This window comes from Chiloscyllium punctatum, chromosome 39 (genome assembly GCF_047496795.1).
Source record: "Chiloscyllium punctatum isolate Juve2018m chromosome 39, sChiPun1.3, whole genome shotgun sequence".
NCBI lineage: Eukaryota > Metazoa > Chordata > Chondrichthyes > Orectolobiformes > Hemiscylliidae > Chiloscyllium > Chiloscyllium punctatum.
This window is the reverse complement of record NC_092777.1, coordinates 47,543,986-47,560,675: the sequence shown is the minus strand read 5'-3', so window position 1 is coordinate 47,560,675 and position 16,690 is coordinate 47,543,986. Positions and strand designations below refer to the sequence as shown.

The 16,690-nt window shown below is 38.4% G+C and overlaps 1 protein-coding gene across 1 annotated transcript; it reads left to right on the top strand.

Moving 5' to 3' along the window:
• Nucleotides 1-6,028: 6,028 nt before the first annotated feature.
• LOC140464023 (retinal rod rhodopsin-sensitive cGMP 3',5'-cyclic phosphodiesterase subunit gamma) lies at nt 6,029-12,858 on the top strand. The gene is made up of 4 exons (XM_072558632.1): nt 6,029-6,127; nt 8,900-9,140; nt 10,168-10,208; nt 11,170-12,858. The coding sequence occupies exons 2-4, from the start codon at nt 8,935-8,937 to the stop codon at nt 11,244-11,246; spliced, it is 324 nt and encodes a 107-aa protein (XP_072414733.1). The 5' UTR covers nt 6,029-6,127; nt 8,900-8,934; the 3' UTR covers nt 11,247-12,858.
• Nucleotides 12,859-16,690: the final 3,832 nt, after the last annotated feature.

The window sequence follows — 16,690 nt, the reverse complement described above, 5'->3', positions numbered from 1 at the left end:
AATGGTCACCATTGATGTAATAACAACTCAGAGATTTGGGCCTGTTTTCAGTTTTGTGCTGCGTGCACACTTTATTGGAATCACTGCTCCTTTTGCTATTGTTCAGAGAGTGAAAGGAAGAACAAACCTTCCATTGAACAAATGGGTATCACCTTTTTTTTTGGTCATCAGTCACTCATGGCAATTGTTTGGAAGTGACTTTTAATGAGTTTCAAAGTGTTTGTGAGAACATTAAAGGGAAGCTCTGACAAGAAGACAATCTATTCAGTCTTCCATGCAAAAGCTGAAGCAGAATGGTACATAGAATAAAAGCCCCATATATGTTCTTTTACCATTTCCTATTCAAAGAAATGTAATATTCAGAATACACTGTTGCCTGGATTGATATGTCACTGACAGACAGTCTAAAGAGTCATGGAAACCTGAATGGTCATTGGAGTTGAAATGTTAACTTTGCTTTCCTTCCGATTTTGCTGCCAGACCTGCTGAGTTTCTCCAGCAATTTCTGTTTTTTCTTCAGATTTCCAGCATCCATGGTTTTTTTGTTTGAAATCAAGATAATTGTTGTCCCAACTACTGTGTTCAGTAGGCAGGTGTAATTTCTAGTAAGAATGAACTCCAAACTCGTCTTAAGAGAAGACCTTTATTGCAGCAAGTGCTCCACCCAAAAATGGCTTGATTTAATAGACCACCCCAAAATAATATGCTCTTTTTTTGAGGAAGAGCAAGAGGGTTGATAACCTTTTGTTGCCTCTTGTCATTGTGCACCTCAGCAATAAGTTATTGTGGAGTGCAATAAATAGGTCTGAAGAGTAGACTTGCAGATTATTGTAAATGTTATGGGATGTTTTTGGTATTTATTTGCACTCTAAGTGCAGTTGTTTAGGCATACAGGGAGCAAAATTCCTTATATCTAATAGATTAAAAAAAGACTCAATGCAGATTGGGAATACATTTTATAATATGCCGAGGTTTTGTTTCCATGATTAATTAAAAACCCAACCAGATCAGTAACGTCCTTCAGAGAAAGGGACTGACCAGCCATGCCCAGCTTTCCTGTAGCTGATTTTAGTCCTAAAGCAATCCAGATGCAGTTTAAGTGATTTTTGCACTGCCTGGGTAAGCTAGTAAATAATACCAAACATAAACATTGCTAAAAGGAGACAAGAAGTCAGAGCTTTCTAACTCATGAGGACCAGGGAATAAATAATAGACTTGAATAAAAGGGCACCATTTTATACAGAATGAGAAGAGAATACTGATTGGTTGGGCCATCATTGGCATGGAGACTGTGCCGGAAGTTAATTGTCAATCTTATTCTCATCCTCCCTCCCCCCCCCACCTTATTCCAGATTCAACCCTCCAACTCGGCACTGCCCTCTTGAACTGTCCTACCTGTCCATCTTCTTTCCCACCTATTTGTTCCACCCTCCACTCCAACCTATCACCATCACCCCTACCTTCATCTACCTATCGCATTCCCAGCTACTTCCTCCCCAGCCCCATTTATCACTCAGCCGCTTTGGGCCTCCCCCACATTCCTGATGAAGACCTTGAAGTATCAACTGTCCTGCTCCTTGGATGCTGCCTGACCAGCTGTGCTTTTCCAGTGCCACACTTTTTGAATCTTAATTTTCAGACCAGGTTGGTAGATTCTGATTGGTCAGGGTTTTGTTATGCAGAAGTAGCAGGGCCTGATTGTCTCAATTCCCATTTTTTGAATGAAATAGGTACAAAGCATTTCCAAATTTGTTTTGACAAAACAAGGAGCTCCTTCTTTCTCTCTCTACATCATACCACCACCCCCTTCATTTTCTTCACAAATGCATTCCCCTTCTCAGGCTTTGCTTGTTCATGGTTCACAGGCCACATGGGTGTTTTTCCTGGTGGTGAAAATATTGAATAAAATTATTACACAATGGTTTTAGATTTAGATTACTTACAGTGTGGAAACAGGCCCTTCGGCCCAACAAGTCCACACCGACCCGCAACCCACCCATACCCCTACATTTACCCCTTACCTTACACTACGGGCAATTTAGCATAGCCAATTCACCTGACCTGCACATCTTTGGGCTGTGGGAGGAAACCCACACAGACACAGGGAGAACGTGCAAACTCCACACAGTCAGTCGCCTGAGGCGGAGAATTGAACCCAGGTCTCTGGCGCTGTGAGGCAGCAGTGCTAACCACTGTACCACCGTGCCTTTTACTGAGTCACTGCACACACAACCACAAAAAAAATAAAACAGGCTCCACCCTCCTTCTCTCCTTACACCCCCCTTCACTCTGACGCAAGCATTGCCCATATCAGGCTTTGCTTGTTAATGTTTCACTGGCCACATGGATTTTTTCCTGATTGTGGAAAATATAGAATTAAATCTTTGCAGAAAATAAAATAAAACATTTACATATTTATTTACATATGTAGTTCCTAGCACAAGCAAATGCATCGCATTGTGAGCCCAACTGATGAAGTTAAGTTGGTCTCCAGTGTAATTCGGAGCAAAGTGTGAATTATTTAATAATTATTTGCAATCAGAAAACCACATCTAATAGTGGATGTACCTCTCTGAGATTTGCAGACATGGGCTGGTTGTGCATGGTGTCCATGATTCCCAACGCAAATTGTCAATGAAGTGTGTTGTTTGATAAACTAGGACTTACAGCCTACAAACATGGTATCATATTGACACTGAAACTCATAAATAAGAATAATTATTTATGCAGTAGGCCTATTCGCTTTGATGGCAGCCTTCTGTTAGGAGGGAAAACATTCATGGGTGTCCTGCATTACAGCAGCGTGAGACAACAAAATTCAACTACTCATATTGTTAAGACAGGGGGAACCCTGTCAGGGTAAAATGAGATAGATTAGGTGCTGCTCAAGGCAAAAAGTGGTCAACATGGGACTTTTTAAAGTTTTTGCAGTAAACAGCGAACGATGATTTGGATCAGTGTGTGTGTTCTTACACAAGTTTGTTTTGATATGCCCTCAGGACCAAGATTATATGGTGGGGAAATTATTAGGGCCTAATAATGAGGTTGCCAATCAGATTGATCATATGGGTTTGTAAGAATCCTGAACTGTATATTGACCTGTGAGCATAGGCTTTTAGTAGGTGACTGTTGAGAACCCATTGAGAGAGTTCTCAATGAATGTGTCTAAAAAAAATGAATTTGTTCAATTTCTCTGCTCAACAGTAAATTTGAGTGCAGGACAGTGTTTATTAAGTTCGGTAAAGAAACTCTTTGATGTAGCTGCAGATTAAAATATCGCAAATATGTCATCTATATATTGAAAATAAGCAAGGGATTGGATGTTAGTAGTCCATCAAAAATATGTTTTTGTTGGTAACCAACGAAGATATTACTAAGAGCTGAGTCTGGGATTGATTCCTTGGCAATGCTATCGGTTAGGGTGCATATGGTATAATTGAAACTGAACTCAAACATATGAATTGTTAAGTTCATCAGTTTGATGAACTCAGATTCAGACACTGGTGGAATGACTAGATTGCAATGATATAGTGACACAGTTCAATTGTCAATGGCATCTTTGAGTGGTATGTTGGTGAATAAACTAACAATGTCAGAGTTTCACATGAATTTATTATTGCTCTCAGTATGTATGCCTTAGCAAAGGTAAATTAGTTTTGCATTTTGACGCATTTAAGCATGCTAGATGTAAATCCATAAACACACAGGATCCCGGTTTATGTGGGCAAAAGGAACTTATATATTTGCTGCACCATTTTCATAAAGAAAAGGTCATAGAGATAACAAATCTCTGTTGAATCCCCCATGGCAACACACTGACCAAACAGAATCTACCTTCCTGGTCTGAGAACAAAGATCGACAGTTAACTGTTCCTCCATGCCAATGATTACCAAACTAATCAGCACACTCTTTAGTTGTAGAAAAGTGTCCCTTTATTCACGTCTGTTTCTTGAGTTCTGGTTCAGTGTAGAGCAGGTTAAAAAAAATCAACTCCTTGCCTCCATTTAGCAATATTTAGGCTTTGCATTCTCAAGCAAATATTTACTGTAAAATTGTACTGCCACTATTAAAGAAGATCTATTATTCTCAGGATGACTTATGTTGAGTACTTCAATGCCAGCCTTGCCAGCAGTTTGCAAATCTTGAGAATTATTAAAAAGTTAGTCATACTTTCTTAGATTCATAGAGAGGTACAGCACAGAAACAGACCTTTTGGTCCAACATGTCCATGGCACCCAGATATCCTAAATAAATCTAGTCCCATTTGCTATCATTTGGCCCATATCCCTCTAAATACTTCCTATTCATATACCCATCCAAATGCCTTTCAAATGTTGTAATTGTACCAGCATCCACCACTTCCTCTGGCAGCTCATTCTATACACCCAACACCCTTTGTGTGAAAGAGTTGCCCCTTAGGTCCCTTTTATATCTTTCCCCTCTCACCCTAAACCTATGCCTTTTAAGCTCCCCTTCTCCAGGCAAAAAAGGCATATCTATTTATAGTATTCATGCCCCTCATGATTTTATAAACCTCTATAAGGTCACCCCTCACCCTTCAACACTCCAGGGAAAACTGCCCCAGTCTATTTAGCCTCTCCCTATATCTCAAACCCTCCAACCCTGGCAACATCCTTGTAAATATTCTTTGAAACATTTCAAGTTTCACAACATCCTTCCTATAGCCTTGGTTAACAGGTCAAGAAATGTACCTCATAATGCCAATTTGTGTTTCTGTCCTCTTTTTCAAGGCCTCATAACTCAAACTTTCCAAAACATAATTGTTAAAAAGATGCCTAATTGGGACTCCACTCAGGACTTCAATAGGAGTTTCGGCCTTCAATATTACATTCAATCAATTTGGTTCAAAAATCTAACTCAACCCCAATGTATGTCCCTTTGTAAAAATTAAATTTTGACCCAAATTTTTGTTGCACAGCACATCTTATTCATTCATATGTGCAGATTTTACATACCTTTACGTGGCAGATTACTGAACAATGTAAGTCAGTATTGGTGCAAAGTATCTGAACCTGAATGAACAAGACAGCAATAAGCTGTCTCTTCAATCAATCTAACAGAATGGTAAATTACAGTGAATGAATTCACTGTCAAATCAATTACAAGAGGAAAGACAATGAGAAGGAAAGACAGATCAAATTAAGGGAGAAGAAAGAATTAGTAAGAGAGAATAAAAATTACATTTTTAAAGTATTCAAAGTTTGATAAAAGAATAAGACACCAGACTTGGATTAATTCATTTTCAGAGCCAGAGAAGTTAATTTAAGTAATCAATTTATTAAGTCATTGCAAGGCACAAAAGTACTTTGCCTTGAACAGACAAGACTTAGCCTTCAGTGATGTGTTTAGTCTCCAACCACTGTGCAAATGCAGCACATTTACAGCATTCAATGTACTTCAAAGCTGAGGAAGACAATGAAGCTAACAGTGGGGTGGCACAACTCAGACTGCAAGTTTTGAATGTTTGAATTCATCACAGATCTGTTCCTCTACTGAAGTTGTATAATTTGCTCAGCAATAATGGACAACAATTAATAATGAATATTATTACCACCACCTTTAAATTGAAAGCAAAACCTGGGACAATGTACCATATGCTCAAATGATTCCACAACCTTTTTTAAAGTTCTTTGATGATAATTTCTGATCTTATTAGTTTCCCACTGTTGGCAGCTCTCATATTATGACAACTGAATTCTCCTCTACACTTGCTTCTGTATATTTCATTTCTAAAAAAATAAATAAAAATTGCCTGATATCATAATTTAAAGTGAAAATACATAAAATATTCAACATTCTTGGTTTTGGAATGAAATAGGAGATTGTAAAATAAACTCTGCTCTGTGATACAAAACACTAAAAGGTGACATCTCAATTGAGGCTCAGCTTATCTTCTTCATATCAGCTTTTACTCCATCAGTTACGCCATCAGATTAATATGTGTGTATGTGTGATGTCAATATCCTATTTATGGATCAATAAAAGGTGGATTCAGAGCAGCAAAGATCCAGAACCACGTAGATAGAAAGACAGAAGCATTGACGAGAGCTAGTTAGGGCTCTCGCCTTTCAGTTGGCGGATGTTCCCCTTTGCCTCCACATAGTGGTAAGTACCTGGTAGTTATACTTCTCAACAACGCTGTACTTGCCTGTAAAATATAGAGCACATTTCATATAATTAGGATAAGCTTTGTGATATATGCTATGAATAAGCTATCCAGTGGGAAATTTTAAGAATATTTAAGCTAACTGAGTCAATAATGATGAAAAATGTGAAAAGTCCATTTCTCAACTATTAAAGTCAATACTTGCATAGAAATCTTCAGAGGCTTTTTTTTACTACAGAAATATTATTTATTTGAATATCAAGCTTGACATTCAAATATTGTTTACCCACACTATTATCTCTTTACCAGGTTTCTATTGAAACAAATTTTCAGAAACTGCTTATCTTTTAAAATGTCTATACTTAAAGAAGCATAATCTTAAATGCTGGGCATCTTATTATCAAATCTTATCAAACTCTGCTATATTTGTTTAAAAATACCTTTATTTTTAAAATGTGCTGTAATAATCAGGAAGCTGCATTCAGTTTTTGCTTATCCTTCTTGGTTTGATAATATGCATTTTTACATCAAGATCATTGCATAAAATTCTTATAATTATTTTACATTAGAAAATGATTTCCTTTATGGATCTAATGTAATTGGACATGAAATAATGATGTCAACATGCTAAAGATTTGTATCAAAGTGTTGACTTCCTCAAAGTTTGGGAGAAGATTTGTAGCTCGGGTGCTCGTTGTTGTTGTGGTTCTGTTCGCCGAGCTGGGAATTTGTGTTGCAGACGTTTCGTCTCCTGTCTAGGTGACATCCTCAGTGCTTGGGAGCCTCCTGTGAAGGTTCATAGGAGGCTCCCAAGCAATGAGGATGTCACCTAGACAGGGGACGAAATGTCTGCAACACAAATTCCCAGCTCGGCAAACAGAACCACAACAACAGTGTTGTCTTCCTATTAGTACACTTTGTTGGTTGATTCTTCCAAAGTGTAGCACTGCTGAATTTCTTCTGTGTGTTTTGAAACAAGCTAAGTTTTTTTGGGTGCTGATTAGTCTTTTGTATTTCGTATTACATCCCAGTCTAAAATTCAACAGGCTCCTATTGGGTAAGTGACTGCTCCTATGAAGCAGATTATGATCTCAAATGGATTTGATAAAGTATACCGAATTAATAACGCATGTAAACTACTATTTTTTTCACAGTCTATTTTTCATTATACAGAAAGTTACCAAAAATGTACATTGAATTCATTGGTCACACAGGTTCAATGGTTATTGAGATACAAATGTGAAGGTCCCACTGTGTGGAAATAGGATCTCAACCTAAGTTAAACATGCTTAGGAGAAGAGATTAAATATTTGAAGTAAAATATGTGTTAATTTACTTATGGGTAATGAGGACCTTTAAGAGAGATGCATCTGACCTGCACTCATTTGAAATGATCACTTGACCAATGTAGCCACTGAAGAACAGGTGGCTGTGTGTCAGGGATTTGTGTAAATAAGCCTCTTACTCATCTGTACTCCCGTATCAGCAAAATTGTAACTGAACTAATTAATGAAAATGCAGCGTTAGCATATTGGGAATCATTTGACCTTGAAACCCAATTTCAGTACATACATTGGTACAAAAGGATCCTTAGTTTATTTGCAATGAACTACCCTGTTCTAAATTAGAATATTAGTCACAAGCTTAAAAGTACTTACATTAATTAGTTCACTTTTCCATATTTATTTACATGAAAACAGTTTTGAATACAAAATAACACACTGACAACTTGATTCTTAATTCTTTTTGTTAAGTCTTCTTACCAGTAAATAGTTAATCAAAATCTCTGTGTGGTGCAATTACCTAATTACTCACAAAGACAAATGCAACAGGGAATATAAATATGCTGACAAAAACCCAAAAAGGAACTTTATTAAAAACATCCGGAAACTGTGTGATTGTAACTAAAACTCTTATTTATTGTCATAGCCTTCCAAACCTGCACATAATATTGATTCAGTCATCCAGTTTCAATAACTCTGAGCCTTTGCTGAATTGTACAGTCTGAGTCAGGTAGATAGTTGGTCTGGTTTAGTTGTAAACGTGTACAGAAATTGGGTGTTATGTTGAATTGAAACATGATTGAAATTAAGGGTATTAAAAGTTCCCAGTAATATGATCCACTTTTCAGCACCAAACACAGAATCATAGCTCAGTGTTTTGTCTGAACATGTGGCTATTCAGATTTCAATACTTTGAATTACTTTGTAAAAGTTTTTCACCAATCATAGAAACTTAGACATACAGCACAGAAAAAGGCCACTTGCTTCATCATACCTGTGCTGGCTGTATTAATAAAAAAAGTATTGTCCAAATTGAATGGAGTATCTTATAAATTAGTTCTCAAGATCACAAAAATCTAGCATTACCTTGTATTTCTTGCCTGTTATGTATATTTATTTGTATGATGTGTTATTTGCATACAATTTATTTAGTCAGAGTTATCATCCCTAGAATCCTGGATGATTTCATTGGCAGCTATTTCCTTAAATAAACATTGGAAGAAAGAAAAGATGAAAGGGTTAATTCTTTCAAACTTAAATCCTTTGCCAATGCCCTCTTCTTGCTACTCTCCAGTCTTTGCAATCCTATTACAAGCAGAACTGTTGGAAAGTAATCCCATTGTCCCTGCCCTTGGGTCTCATTCTGAGGATTAAGATTAGACTAAGCAGTGTCGCACTGACTCTGTGATAATCTAGGAGGTGAAGTAACGTGGCTATATTTACAACATTACATTAACTGGTAAAGGTTTTGTCTCTTTTGAAATATAGTACCCTAGTGAAGTGCAGCACAAAAAACAGCAACTATGGCAGCAAACCCCCTGGAAATTCAACCAAACTTGAAAGCACAAGAGATGGCTCTCTCTTTAGAACCACCGAAACCTTTGGGGGAAATTAAATCAGCCACAAGAGTAACTGGAGGACCAGCAACTCCTAGGAAAGGACCACCAAAGTTCAAACAAAGACAGACAAGACAGTTTAAGAGCAAGCCACCAAAGAAAGGAGTACAAGGGTAAGAGGAAAAATAAATGCGGAATCAATTTAATTTAAAGGTGTGTAGCATCAGTGGAATTGTTGGGTGGAAGTAGACGGATAAAATTAAAGCTAAACTGAGTTCCAAAGCTGTTTGATGGATAAAACTATGAAATATGCTGTCAAACAATTATTTCAGTTTTCTCACATGTAAGCGCAGCCACCACTCCTACCCTGCTCCCCATGCCTCCCCCCACCCCCCCAGCTCCCCCCAGCTCCCAACATTTTCAGAATCAGCAGCATTAACTGACAATAATGACTGGTGATTGTGAAAAGTCTAATGGATGTTCAATTCATTTCCAATCAAATAACCTTTCAATTGTTACCACAGGCTGCCCAAATTCCCAAAGAGCTGCTTCGATATTATTGGTGGTGTTTCAGTGCAAATGCACTAAAAGAAAAGGGAGCTGATTAAATTAAAATGCTAAAATCAGTGTTTAATTGGGTCAGCATTCCCTCAGTTGAACTTGCCATACTTATGTTACTTCCAGTTATGTAAAGCTAGACTAGAATGTACAGCACAACACTGTAGAGTGGTAAAATGCAGGTTTTGGCTTGCAATTGCTCAATGCAAGGGATAATTAATAATAAAATGCAGGATCAACCAAGTTGGACGTCCAGCCCCTGCTCAGAATGGCACTGGGGCATGGTGACTTATTACACACTTCACTGCATTTATTTGTTAAATACAAGTAACAATGAATCATTGAATTCAGCTCAGATAGTTCATCTTAACTGAACCAGCTGATTAGCTAACAGCTTCTCTCATTAGGGAATGTGCATTTCAGTGAGGGAAATATCAAGCAAGGTTTTCAATCCTGCTCACTGTCCAGTCAATCAAAATGCAACGGTGTGGATATTGGACAAGTACAGAACCAATTTCAACTGTGATGCTACCCACAGTCAAATAACCTTTTAAAACTTGATGTCTGTGGACATAAGGCAGATTACAACCTGTAGGATGGTTTAATATGAGTTGCTAAATAGTGTTTCTGCCTCTCCCATAGGTTTGGTGATGACATTCCTGGAATGGAAGGATTAGGCACAGGTAGGATTTCATTTTCAAACTTGCTTTCTTCATTATTCTGGACACATGTTGCACATTATTAATGGACAGGGAATTATTTCGTAGCATTTGATTTGATTTGATTTGATTTATTAGTTTCTCATGTACCTAAGTACAGTGAAAAGTTTTGTTTCGTGAGCAGTACAGGCAGATCATAACATACAAGGTTGATAGGATGATTGAACAGGGTGGGGAATACAAAGTTACAGCTGCAGGAGAAGGTGTACAAAACGCAAGGCCAACATTAGATTTGAAATTTGTGAGATCCATTCAGAAGTCTAATAATAGCGGGCACAGAATGCTATTCAAGATAGGCGTTGACAGTTTTATTGCATTCGCACTGTACCAATATTATACTAGTTTAACAGTTTAAATTGGCATCAAATGGAAATAAAAAAAGACAACACATTATGTCAGAAAGCAGTCTTACGATATGGAATATGTGTTAGCCGACCCTTCAATAATTTCATTCATCACAATCTCTTTTAATTATTAGTGTTTATTTGAGTTGCTGCGTGCCTTTTAAGTCAATAACAATGGGTGGAAAGTGTTCAATGATAACTATTTTCCTGTAAACTAACTAGTGACCTTTAGTAGTACATGTTGTAAAGTAATGCCTCTGTGACACAGTGATACCACTTTGACAGTTATCCAATTAAATTAAACCAACCTTTCCATATCAAGCTATTAATGCAATCAGATAATACATATTTGTATTATCAAAAGATGTTATTTATTCTGGCAGAAATTATAATTAAAACATACCTTGCAAGAATTACACTGAATGATAAAAGAGAAGCCTATTCTTTCTTACCTAGAAGAGTGATCAATTGTCTACATGGGTGTAAAGGCTGAGGAAAATGAAGTGTTAAGCACTTTAAATGATGGTGGTAACACAACGTTAACTGCATTATTGCTGAAATTGTCCTTCTTTGGTTTACAGATATCACCGTCATATGCCCCTGGGAGGCCTTCAATCATCTGGAATTACACGAACTAGCACAATATGGTATCATCTGAAGTGGCGACAGAACTCTGCATTTTTACTGTGTTCCTCGGGAGAGTTTCCAAGACCACCCCGTCCTCCCCTCTCTATTTCACCAGTGGCTTCAAAAACAGAAAAAAGGCCAAGCCTCTTGCACAACTGCAAAGAAAAGCATAGTAGTAAAAACAAACTCTCCTTTCCAGACTCACGTTTCCTTTGTAACATACTTCACTTAAAACATGAGTATGTTTCCTGAAATGTATCACTCAGAATTCTTGTCTCTTGTTATCATCAATGCCGATCATTCCTCAACTCACCTTCTTTCCAACAATATTAGCTAAAAACTTTTTAAATCCATGGACATATTGGCATGAACTATTATGCTTTTTTTAAAAATGCACATCTCTGTAAACATCATGATGGCACATATGCAAATCCATTCTGATCATTGTGATTCTATAAGTATTGAACTTTGTAGGAGAACTATGTATGTGTGTGATTCTGTGAATGTCCAAGGTGGAATTCAGAAATCCCCAAAATCCCGTACTCATACCTCCTTCTGAATGAGAGACTGACCCAAAACAGCACTGCATTACTGCTAGTATCCATGAGTCAAATCATGTGTTCTCTATGACTTATTGCAACGTTCAAGTTTTAAATAGTTAAATATTTGAACTTTGTCCCCGCCCTCTCCCCAAAATGAACTACTCAGGGACTCTTAGAAATTTAGGTTTGTTAAGAACTTCTAAGGAGATTGCTGGTGATTTATGTAATCTGTGGATGAATTATTTTATTATTAAATGATTACCCTTACTTAAGTTACTCACATTCATTCACCTGTTCTCAATTAATTCATTTATACCACTTGTTTTATTCCATCGTTACTCATGAAATTTTTCATTTTATGCTCATTGATTGAAATTCAAATGTTATTTTTTGTATCAAATTTTTTATACCTTGTCCCACATTGTTCCATTTTTATATCTTTGTCTATTGCACTGTTTGGTTTTAGTTCACTCAATTCAAAATCCTTCTTGATCACTGCTGTAATATGGCAGTTAAACCTTTTCCTCATCTCTTTTGTTAATTGTTGCTTCTTCTTTCCTGAAGTACAACTTCAGAAATTTACTGTTTCTTGTGCAAATTTATTGTTGCAAAGCTACTGTAAACTATGCAAAGAGAAAGTTCCAATTTCCACTTTTCAACGTTTGCATGTTTGACATTATTTGTTCAATTGTTTATCATTCTCGTTAACTTTGTTGTTTTTTGACTGAGAATTTCTGCTATATTACCATTTCTAATCTCATCCTGCATTGACTTGCATTTTGGATTTCAATTTTGAATGAACTTTTCTTTGCAATTTTAATATCAAGTTTTTTTTGGTTTATCATTTTGAAAATACTAAGACCAACACATTTCATCATTTCTTCCTTCCCTTTGCTGCGTTTATTTCTGATCGATTTATCTCTAATTCTGCAGTAACACCAATAGAAGGAGGTATGTTCAGGGAAGATTGACAATGCTGTGTGGGGATCCTTAGCAAAAACCTTGATGGGTTGTAGCATATTTAAAACAAGACATTGTCATCTGGAGACTGGATTGTTCTCTCTACAACATAAATCCAATAAAGCTTGAAAAAAAAAGGAATACTTGTACTACTTGCTTTTTTTTACTTTTGAGTTTGTTTTAAAGTCTCAAGATTTATTTTAAAGTTTGAGTCCTTCTCACAACATTTTGCTGTCCAGCCAGAAGACAGAATTGTCTAATCCAAGGACAAGCCTTCAGCACCATAACCCTGACCCTATTTGTTTATGCTACAAAGTAACAGCCTAGGATCATGTGCTAAAGAGAATTTGTTCACTTTACCAAAGAATGTCCTTTTTGCTGAAGTTGCAAGGAATTTGCAGTTCACTTATTTGATGGGGTCAATGCAAGATTACTAGGGATCATAAAGACCATTCAGCCCAACCAGAAAGAATCAATACCATCCTCATCACATCACCGAGCCAATTCTTGGCTTTTATTTCGCCTCCATTTCCATATTTGTTCCATGTCGAAAAGTGTGGCACTGGAAAAGCACAGCAGGTCAGGCAGCATCCAAGGAGCAGAAGAGTCAACGTTTCGGGTATAAGCCCTCCATCAGGATTGTCTGTTCCACGGGTTGCTAACTGTGAAAAAGGATTATTTGATGTTATGATTTGCTGTTCACTGAGAAGGAACCTCTCCCTTTTTGCTGTTGGGAGAAAAGCATGGACTATGGGTAGAATTTGGATCTACTTGTAGAACTGGAGGCCAGCATCAGACCAGGAACAAATCTTGCTGGAAGGTATTTTGCTTCGACTTTTTAACACAGCCATGGCATTAATATGTGATTTTTCTAGGTTTCCTTGACCTACTGGAGTGAAAATACATGAAGATGACCCACACTGGATAGTTACACCTCTCAGTTTTAAAAAATACAGTGAGGACTGAATTAGTGAAATATCAGAAAAGAGAGAGCAAGTACAAGGCCCACTGTGGGAAGATTGACTCACTACTGCCCCATGAACCCCAAGGCCTAGAAGGGCAACACAGGAGGAACAGGGTTATGAAACAAAACAGGAATTGCTAAAAAGGAGATCTACAGGAATGTGAGTCCTTGCTGATGGGAACGGTATTGAAAGAACTTCAATGATCTCTTGAAGAGTGGAAACGTAAATAATGTCCTATATTCAGTTTGCAAACCCCCACCATTCTCCTGCACAGAACTCCACATGTCAACACAATTTGTAGGTTAACTCATTCCCCTTTCTCAGGGTATCCTCTCACATTGTCATCTGAGCAGCTGCTCCTGACACTGGCCTTCATCAAACTGCCATCTCACATTTGTCTCTCGCAGTCACTTTCTAGAAATATTGTTCCTCCATCTTCTCAAAACATCATACAGTCTGCATTCCTCTTTGCAGGAAAAGAAAACGCAAAACTCCGGGAGAAACAAGGAAGGATGCCTCTTAACTACTATGATGGATACATTGAAACTGCAGAGTGGCCACGCACAACACCATTGAAGATTGGAGAGATTGTGCTCTCCCACGTAGCTGACCTGGATATCACAAAACTGCACAACACACAGTAGTCCCACATATCACCAGTGACTGAAATATGATCATCCATATGATGATGATTTGGAATATTTTTCCTTTATCACAGCTAACTTAATGTCTTCCACTTTCCCCAGATTATTCAAGTGTGATACACAAAGGATGGTGCACAAGAACTCTGAGGAGTCCCCAGACGAGGTTGTGCACTCTGAGGAAATATCATTACATGAAACATGTGCATCTCCCATGAGGTACTGGAAACAAGGACAGCAAAGAAAGATGCAGGGTCAACCTAGCTCTGTCAGCTGGACACAAATGCTGAGCACGAAGGAGGTGTGGTGAACAGACAAGGCAATTATTCTGGAGCAGATTTCCATCTCCCAAAGAAAGCATTAAACATGACAGGCAACAAAAGTGCACTCTGGCCCAGGTGATGGCCAGGTCACTCAGTCTGCTAGATTACATAGTGTGAAAGAAAACCTTAATGGGCCATATAGTACTTCACTGAAGCACAGTAAAGTTCTCACCAATGTTTGGCTGGCAGAATAGTGCCATGGTGTCTGTAAAAGGGATGGTGCAGGAAGGGCACATGCAAGTGGGTGCTCTGCTCATGGGATTTTTTAAAAAAATTATTCTTTCCTGGCAGATGGGCAAGTTTGACAGGGCCCAGCATGTGTTGCCCATCCCTACCTACCCTTGAACGAATGGGTTGGTACGGTCTTTCAGACAACTGTTCAGAGTTAGAGTCACTCTTAGGTCAGACCAGATAAGGAGTGCAAATGTCCTTCCCTAGAGGATATTAGTCAACCAGATGGGTTTTTACAACAATGAATTCTAGTTCCATGGTCATCATAACCAGCTTTCAATTCCAGATTGTATCAATTAGATTTTAATCCCACCAGTTGCCACGGTGGAATTTCAACTCTGACCTAATTAGGTGACCCATTTCTCTAAGATTATGTCCTCTTGAGTTAGACGTTCCATCAAGAGGAAGCAACGTCTCTGCCCTCTCCTATCTCAAGCCACCTCAGAACTTTATGATTCAATAAGGTTGCCTTCCATTTTTCTAAATGCTAATGAGCACAAGCTCAACCTACTCAGCGTCTCCTCATGAGATTGTTCCTCCTTACCTGGGACCAGCCCAGTGAACCTTCTCTGGATCGTCCCCAATGTTAGTATATCTTTCACCGGATTAGGACCCAAATCTGTTCGCAGTAGTCCAGCTGTGATCTGACAAGTGCTTGAAAAGTTTTAGCAATGTTTCCCTATTTTATGTTCTATTCCATTTGAAACAAGGACCAATACTCCCCTTGCATTAATGAATACCTGTTGATTTTGGATATTAGCTTTTTGTGACTGATGCATGCGGGCAGTATGGTGAATCAGTGGTTAGCACTGCTGCCTCACATGCCAAGGACCTGAGCCCACTTCTACCCTTGGGCAATGTCTGGGTGCAATTTGCACATTTCCCCTTATCCACCAGTTTCTTCCCACAAGTCAAAAATGTGAGGTGCTGCATTTTGGAAAGCCAAATCAGGGCAGGACGTATATACTTAATGGTCAAGTCCTGGGGAGTGTTGCTGAAACAAGAGACCTTGGAGTGCAGGTTCATAGTTTCTGCCTTCAATTCTGATCTCCTTGCTATAGGAAGGATGCTGTGAAACTTGAAACGGTTCAAAAAAGATTTACAAGGAAATTTTCATGGTTGGAGGGTTTGAGCTATAGGGAGAGGCTGAATAAGCAGGGGCTATTTTCCCTGGAATGACGGAAGCTGAAGGGTGACTATATAAGTTTATAAAATCATGAGGGGCAGGTATAGGGTAACTAGTCAAGATCTTTTCCCCAGGCCAGGGGAGTCCAAAACCAGAGGGCACAGGTTTAAGGAGGGGAGAAAGATTTAAAAGGGACCTAAGGGACAACATTTTCACTCAGAGGATGGTCCATATATGGAATAAGTTGCCAGAGGAAGTGACGGAGGCTGGTACAATTTCAACATTTAAAAGACCCATACAGATGGATGTACTCATGAATAGGCAGGGTTTAGAGGGATATGGGCCAAATGTTGGCAAATGGGACTAGATTAATTTAGGATATCTGGTTGGCATGGATAAGTTGGACCAAAGGGTCTGTTTCCATGATATAAATCTCTATGACTCTATGATTCTATGTGCAGGTGAAGTGGATTGGCCAAGCTAAATTCACCCTAGTGACCAAGAATGTGCAGACTGAATGGATTAGCCATGGGAAATGCAGGGTTACAGGGAGAAGTTAGGGGTGAGTCTGGGTGGGATGTTCTTCAGAAAGTCGGTGTAGATTTGAAGGGCTGAATGACCTGCCTCACACTAAGAGGATTTTATGATCCTATGAGCCTGGCACTCTGGAATACCATCCCGGTGACA